This window comes from Anticarsia gemmatalis, chromosome 27 (genome assembly GCF_050436995.1).
Source record: "Anticarsia gemmatalis isolate Benzon Research Colony breed Stoneville strain chromosome 27, ilAntGemm2 primary, whole genome shotgun sequence".
In the NCBI taxonomy this organism is placed as follows: Eukaryota; Metazoa; Arthropoda; class Insecta; order Lepidoptera; family Erebidae; genus Anticarsia; species Anticarsia gemmatalis.
The window spans coordinates 2,175,422-2,183,734 of record NC_134771.1 but is presented as its reverse complement, the minus strand read 5'-3'; the positions used below and the strand labels follow the sequence as shown (position 1 = coordinate 2,183,734).

The following is an 8,313-nucleotide window of genomic DNA, read 5'->3' as shown; positions in this document are numbered from 1 at the left end:
CGATTTTTATTAAAATGCAGTGTAAGTCTTATGCGACGATTATGAGGTACTGGGTTTGAATCCTGCGTAAGGCGAATGGCTTTTGGATATAATATCGTGCTCACTGATTTTGACTTCTTTTACATTCATAACAAGGTGCTTTTCCAATAGGCATTGGTAGGCAGAGACCAGATATCAAATTTAGGTTCTGTATTCTGTCTGTATGAGTGTCTGTTGCTCCATTACTTTATTAAAACTATCGATTTTCATCAAAACTACATACTAACATAGATACACATACATACTCGACATACCAAGTAATATTTTTCATTATTAAAAATGTTGACCACCACTTTGCCTGGCCCGCGAATCTAAACCCAAAACATCGTGATTGGCAGTAACGGACACTTTCGCTTCGACTACAAGACAGTTATAATTGTATTATTATAGAGATATTAACGAAAATGAAGAACCTTTTTATATTATTCTAATATCACTTGCTACATATTTAGTTCTTCCTTTTTCAGCCCGATCCAGGATTTTAATCTCAAACGCAGTCGCATACAACGCGACGGATAGAAAATAGAAGAACGTGTCCTGTTTTCTATGACGTTATATTTCTAAGATAGACGTTATATCTCTCTTCAATAAATATTCAATATTATCGTGAATGGGTGACTCATTCAAACTAAAACATTCCTAGCAGTTTTTAGGCTAGTATAACCGTCACACACCAAATATGTAAATTGTTACAGTTTCTTAATGGCGCATGGCGTAGCGGTTTGGGTATAATAAATTTAAAATATCAGTAGGCGAATCAAAATTGATATGAATGACTTGTAGATTGTTGATTACTGACGTCTAAAATGAAAGAAATCGCACATATTTTATAAATATATTTTCATCCCACACTTAAACTTTAACCGGTAATCTTGCGAATTCGACCGCTGTATTTATTTTATTAATGACTAGCTGACCCGCGCAACTTCGCTTGCGTCACATTAGAGAGAATGGGTCAACATTTTCCCCGTTTTTGTAACATTTTTTATTACTACTCTGCTTCTATTGGTCGTAGCGTGATGATATGTAGCCTATAGCCTTTCTCGATAAATGGACTATCTAAAACTGAAAGAATTTTTCAAATCGGACCAGTAGTTCCTGAGATTAGCGCGTTAAAACAAACAAACAAACTCTTCAGCTTTATAATATTAGTATAGATAATTGTTCAATACAAAGTTACCGCTCTTGACGATGCCATCAAAATCTTAAGAAATGTCATCATTTTTTTCATGAAGAATTTGAGGATTAATAAACAAAATATATGTCGAGCTATTTTAAATACCTTCTTTACCCTTATGTCTCCACTCACATTTTTAAAATTGTATAATAATTTTAATTATCAATTTAAATATATTTTAAAATCTGTTTCTTTTATTTCTACACGAATATTATTAAAAAGTACAACGATCTCAAACTGTCAAGTGTCAATAATCTGTCAAAATAAACAAAACAACAGGCCAAATAAAAAAATTACAAGTTCAGTAAAATTGGAAATAAAATGAACAGTAAACAGTATTTCTAAATAAAGTGATTATTTAGCATTTATTTATACAGTTTCTCAAGTCATTATACAGGTAAATCTGATTTAATCTATTTATTTTAACACGATCTTCGTTGCACGTGTTTTCGGCGAAAAATAATCATGCCGCATTCTTATTTTACAATTTATACGATAGTTTATTATATTAGTATCGTTTTCTACCTAGTTATTTCTCATTAAGAGCCCTAATTTTTATAATTCCTGTACATATTATAAATATATAACCTGCAAATTGTAAACAAACTCATGTGAAATTTTATAGGTTATATTTATCGTTTATATCGTGGCCACCTAGTTTTTTTAGCTTATCGATTTACTGCCCTTCCCCTTGACTAAAAGCTATTATACAAGTATTTATTTTATGATCATTTTCACATTTTTGGTTAGTAAAACGCAGCAAAGGAAAAAAATATAGAAAGTATCAACTCGACCCACCTGATGTTCGTCTAAGTTAGCTTAAATTCCACATAGGTAGGTACATATAATAGCTCCCATACATAAGAATATAATCCTTTAATGATACTCAAATTCATTAAATTGTTCAGTTACCTCATCACTGAAGTAATTTCATATATTTTTTTTCACAGAATGGAAGTATTAATGAAACCTATGTCAGAAAATCCCAAGAAACGTAAGCGGACAGCTAAAACAAAGACTACATCGGAACCAAAACAAATGAAGACGGACACGGAAGCTATAGTCTCATCTCTGCCGGTGACTCCGGAGAAATCTGCTAATAAAACTAAAAACCTGAGAGTACAGTTCCCAAAAACTGTGAAAAGTAAAAAAAATAAAGACGATTTAGGTGAAGACAGTTCAAAATATCCGATTTTGAAAGATGAAGAATTGGTGCAAAAGTTTTTGAAAGTGCCCATGAGTAATAATCAGAAAGGTTTGTATTTCATTATAGTATCAACTGCAATTTCGCTTGCCAAACAGCATGTTTGGTGCAGAGGTTCATGTGGTCGCCTTACTGCAATAATTTGCCATTTTTTATCCTTGCCATCTCTCAATGACAGTGTATCTCAACCTATGGTCTGTAGAACCCTGAGATTCTAAATGAAAATGTTAAAAGTAGTATCAAAAGACATTTCTATTCTCTAGAGCCGTAGAGCCCCAAGGACTTAAAAAGGTTAAGATACACTGCCATAACAATTCTTGAGAGAATGCCTAGACTATCAATCCACTTTTAGCCAGTATAATGAACCTTATGCTCTAAACTCCTTCCTAATTCTAGGACTAAACAGTACCCAGCAGTGGGATAGACTTTCTTATTACTTATTTAATCATATTTTCTTAAAATTTCAGGTAGAATCCGTCAAGCAATCAAAGAATCTTTACAAGGAACGTCCAATGCAATCGTACCAGAAATAGTCCACAACAAAATTCAAGCAATACTCAAAGCATCCGACAACTTGACCGATTCACAACTAAGACGTATTCGTATACTATACAATTTATTGAAAACAGCTCTGAAAGGCGCTGATATTACGGGAGACTTGAGCCCGGAGCCTAAAAAGCCGAAAAAAATAAAAACCGATGACAGTCCGAAGTTAGAAAAAGATGTTGTTAAGAAAGATAAGAAGGATTTACAGAAGAAAAAAGGACCGAAACGTTATGTTGTGTTTTTGGGGAATTTACCCATTGATATTGATAAAGAAAGGGTAAGAAATTTAAACATACATATAAAAAATCATACCTATTCCTATAGGGGAACGCCACTTAGTATGGTTCTTACAAACTTCCCATGCTTAATACTCATACAACACTGCCGATTATGAGAATTTACAAGTATCCAAGCCGTCTTTGGGCTAGCTTATCAAATTGCACACAAAATCCTTCCTTGAAAATAACTAAGTATATAAATTTTGGTGTATAGTGCATGAATATTCCGTATTAATGTTTAAATCGATTTCGAGTTTATCGCCAACAGACAGGCACGGCGAGCAGACTATTTTGCGTGAAAGGAAAAATTCATAAACATCTTCCCCATCTGTATTTGTGAGATTTGTTAAACGAATATTTTCTTGTATTTACAGATAATGGCCCACTTCTCCGAGATGAATGAACAGATAAAAGACATAAGAATACCTAAAGTAAAGGACGGCAAGAAAAGTGCTATAGCTTATGTAGAACTTACCAATGAACCTAGCTATGAGGTCAGTCGACTTTTGTTCATAACTTTAAGATTTCTACATTTATTATATGACAATAATAATACATACATATTACCATGCCTGTTATACTCAAAGGTGTAGGCATAAAATATACCCACTTTTTGTTATTGACAATGTTAGTCCCATGTAATAGGGGGCGAGCCTATTGCCATATACCGGGCACGTTACCAAACACCGATATAGATAGAAGTGATAGAAAATAATCTATAGAAATCAAAATCAATCGCCGAAATGTTTGTACAGTCATAACTCTTGAACAACTAAACCAAATTTGATAACTTTATTTTTTATATGTTTGTAACTATCGGAAGGTTTGTTTGGAATCGATGGGATCAAAATTCCTATGCATCAAGCAACTGGATAATATTGTATCGTACACTGTATAAATAAGAAAAAGACCTACAGCACTTTGTCTGACCTAGGATTCAACAGTCAGATGCACTACCAACCGCGCCATAAAGACAATCAAATAATTTACGCAACATATTTTTCAACAATTTACTTTAATAACTATTGTTTTCTGTTTCAGTTCGCGCTATCGAAGCACCACTCAATGCTGGGAAACAAAAGAATCAACGTGTTGTACACCGCACAGAAAAATGGCAAAATAACAAAAGCTGATGCTAAGGTAAAATAAACATTATCCCTCTTATTCATAAACACACTATAAACCTATTTTAGGTAAAAAACTACTATAATATGTTTTCTATTTTTCGTTTCGCTAAAGAGTGAAAGAAACAAAACACTTTAGAAGCCTTTCATAACTTCATATTTTTTTATGAATAAGAGGGTATAATTTTAAGTTCTAATTATTATTATTTATCATATGGTTAGTGGTTAATCTAGTGTCAAAGTTTTTCAAGCGCCTTTGACATGACTTAAAGACTGTTATCTTAATTGATAACAAACGGCACCGACATTTTAACGTGCTCTCTGAAGCTCGGACGCGATTAACTCAAATAGAATTAAATAGTCACTAATTCATAGTATGTCTGGACTTATCCTAGTGATCTTTTTTCGACTGTGGAGCTTAAATTGTTAATGCTAAGTGCTAACTGAAACTGCATTATAGTGAGTCTATAAAATAAAATATTATTTGAATATTCTGAACAACTTTAAGTGTCTTTACCTAATAAAGGTATGTGTATTCATAATATTCATCACTAGCTGACCCGCGCAACTTCGCTTGCGTCACATAAAAGAGAATGGGTCAAAAAAAATCCCGTTTTTGTATCATTTTTCGCTGGTACTCTGCTCCTATTGGTCGTAGGGTGATGATATATACCCTATAACCTTCCTCGATAAATGGATTATTTAACACTGAAATATTTTTTCAAATCGGACCAGTAGTTCCTGAGATTAGCGCGTTAAAACAAACAAACAAACAAACTCTTCATCTTTATAATATTAGTATAGATTTACATTATAAACTAGCTGACCCCGCAAACTTCGTATCGCCTAACAGCCGATATTTAATAAATAAATAACTTAAAAATCGTTTCTTTTCTTTATTTTTTTTCTCCGTAAGAACCATCTTCGTAATTCAAGGAATATTATAAAAAAGAATTAGTGAAATCGGTCCAGCCGTTCACGCGTGATGGCGTGACCAAGGGAAATAGGGATTAATTTTTATATATTATAAATGTGAAAAATTGTCTGTCTTTCTGTTATGCTTTCACGGAACACAATTTATTTGACTGAAATATGGTAAGGTGATAGATTAATATAAAAAGACAACTGCCAAAATTGTTTACAATCGACTAATCAATTTGAAAAGGGCTCGTAGCACATTACTAAAAACATAATACTTCTGTATGAAACCTTTGCTACAACTTCGCGCACAACAGTCGTGATAGTTATGTAATATTTGTACATTTTTCTAATTAAATAAATATAATTGTCTTTCCAGAGCAAGTCGGCGAAACTAATAGCCTTACAAAAGTCTGGCAAGCTGGTGGGCAGTGTGCCGTTAGCGAAGAAACGCAGCCAACGGCGACTCAAGATGAAACGGGCTTTAGCTAAGAACGACGCGTGATGTTGATGCAATAAACAATATATTTTGTTCCTTATAACTTGTTTTATTTGTATTCCTAAGGCTTTTTTACATATTCGGTTTTGCATTAATCGGCTTTACCTCGGCCTAAACTGAGTCGCTTTTGTTGTTCACAAGCCAGACTATAAGCCGTGGGTTAACACACAAACAAAAGATAAGTAAGAAGTACCTATGCGACTTAAGTCTCTATGGTCTGACAATTTAGTAAAGAGATCACATATACGAGATATTTAAATTATAATTGATACCTATTTCTAAGCAAAGCAAAGGAGGGGCCGGAGGGGATGACACAAAGGATGGCGAGTGGTCGAAGTGTCAACCGGCACCCTGCACCCCTAAGATAAGATAAGAATACCTAATTCTGGGTATTTTCAATATCAAGCAGCTAACAGGCCACTGTCAACTGCATAAGCCTGTACATCGCTAAAGTTCAAATTTTCTATATCACCGCCAGCCGTGAGTCTTGCATACAAGGGTCTCTAATTTCTTGTTGGACTAATATCTACTTTTGATTATCCAAAAATCTTGATAAAAGCAAGTTGCATATTTAAATGTTAAGTTAATTAGCAATTAAGGGCATACATCACAATATATTTACTCATTAGAATACATTTTTCAGAAAATAATCTTATCTTTCCAGTATCTATACATACATACTAGCCATAAGTACGAGATGAGTACCTACTTATGATTGAGTATACATTTAATTCAACTACAAAATGGTCAAACAAAATATTACACGGGCGTTACTAAAACGAAATAGTCCAAAAAATGTGGAACGCTTCACGATTTTGCGTGTCATCCTTGCGCAGGGGCCATGCTAATCTTCTCTGTATCGTTCCAATTTTAGTATATGTACTGCCGAAGCAAGTACAATAGAGAATCTCAAATTCTTGTATATATGCTTAGTGAGAGCGAAAACTTTGATAGCGCGATTCAGACCGTAGTACATTTTGTATGGAAAGGTACAAAAATTGAGTACAACGCCATCTGTGACATAAATCAAGCACTATGTCAACTAGTTCAATCATTATAGATCATGAGATAATATTAATTGTTTATAAAGAAATATAATTGTGAACAAGGTTTATATAGCAATATTTATTACTTCTAGAAATCCTTATACGTTCCTAATTAATTTAAGTAATCGTAAAGCGTTTAACTATATTTTCACTTATATCTTTAAGCGGTAACTTGGTTCACCTTAGTACAAATTATTGTCGTAACTTTTCGAATCGCTTAAGTAATACATATTACTCGGGATTTCTCTTCATTCAAGCATATTATGACAACTCATCAGATTCTACTTATATAAAGATACTTAATACACAATTTATGATATATATAAGCAATTTATTCGAGTCAACATCTTCCATAACGTACAAAACTATCCAGAACTAAAGATACCAATAATGTAATGTATTGAATCGTAACTCCTTGATTTCTATTCCCAATTTAACCTACCACTTCTCATTCATTCTACAATATACACAACATCATACCTACGTTACAAACGCCCGAGAACAAATCAATACAGACAGACACCCCACAACCCCAGCCCCTGAATCTACCCTTTTATACACCCACCCCATCTCCCAAAGCCACCCCTTTGTTAAGCAGTTAAAAGGAGGGTGGCTTTATTGAAATAGTTCTAAAGTATACTACAGATGGCGTTGTACTCAATTTACATACTGTTTCATACAATATGTACTACGGCCTGAATCGCGCTATCAAAGTTTTCGCTCTCACTAAGCATATGTACAAAAATTTGTGCTCATCAGTCGTACTTGCTTCGGCAGTACATATACTAAAATTGGAACGATACAGAGAAGATTAGCATGGCCCCTGCGCAAGGATGACACGCAAAATCGTGAAGCGTTCCACATTTTTTGGACTATTTCGTTTCTGAATTTTATCTATGGAAATATGAGTGTGTTGATTTATTGCATGTATTTTTGTCCCATGACAGAATACCTCAAGTAAATTGACATTAACAAGAAACAATTTGGTTTTGGTGCTTTTAACATTAGTTTCGTTGTATTATTTGGATTGAATTATTTTGAGTTACCTGAAAGAGGAATACAGGAAATTCGAAGCCTTTGCCGTTTATAATACCGGTTCCATGTAATAAAAGACTTTACAGACTTTACTTACCGCACATGTATATGATGTATATGGAATATTGTATCTCTCTGCAGGTGACAGACCGGATCGACGCCGTCGTTGCATTATCAACACTCACACTCATCTTCTAAAATTCTTATTTTAATTATTATATACTTTCGCAGTAGCTTACGGCTTTATCAACACATTTACCCCCGATTTCTGAGTACATTTAGAGGTAGTTTGTCTGTTCAATAGCGTTTGTTTTGTATGAATTTTAACGCTATTGAATAGATAAACTGCCACTAAATGTACCTCAGAAACCGGAGGTTAGTTATTTAGCGCGCGTTCTAAACTATACGAGTGTATATTGAACTTGATCACCTGCTTCTTGCTATGTA

General features: G+C 33.8%; 1 protein-coding gene and 2 non-coding genes across 4 annotated transcripts; 2 read left to right on the top strand and 1 right to left on the bottom strand.

Annotated features, from left to right (window-relative positions):
• Positions 1 to 1,453: 1,453 nt before the first annotated feature.
• LOC142984630 (uncharacterized) lies at positions 1,454 to 5,828 on the top strand. Of its 2 annotated transcripts, none has more exons than XM_076132377.1 (6): positions 1,454 to 1,613; positions 2,167 to 2,471; positions 2,888 to 3,243; positions 3,619 to 3,738; positions 4,286 to 4,384; positions 5,666 to 5,828. In XM_076132377.1, the coding sequence occupies exons 2-6, from the start codon at positions 2,168 to 2,170 to the stop codon at positions 5,789 to 5,791; spliced, it is 1,005 nt and encodes a 334-aa protein (XP_075988492.1). In that variant the 5' UTR covers positions 1,454 to 1,613; position 2,167; the 3' UTR covers positions 5,792 to 5,828. The 2 variants fall into 2 exon arrangements, with proteins under 2 accessions (XP_075988492.1, XP_075988494.1); XM_076132379.1 differs by lacking the exon at positions 1,454 to 1,613 and adding an exon at positions 1,891 to 2,050.
• A 748-nt stretch (positions 5,829 to 6,576) lies between these two features.
• On the bottom strand, positions 6,577 to 6,683 carry LOC142984689 (U6 spliceosomal RNA). The gene has a single exon (XR_012960163.1). It is a non-coding gene; the product is annotated as a U6 spliceosomal RNA (small nuclear RNA).
• A 909-nt stretch (positions 6,684 to 7,592) lies between these two features.
• LOC142984688 (U6 spliceosomal RNA) lies at positions 7,593 to 7,699 on the top strand. Its single transcript, XR_012960162.1, has one exon. It is a non-coding gene; the product is annotated as a U6 spliceosomal RNA (small nuclear RNA).
• Positions 7,700 to 8,313: the final 614 nt, after the last annotated feature.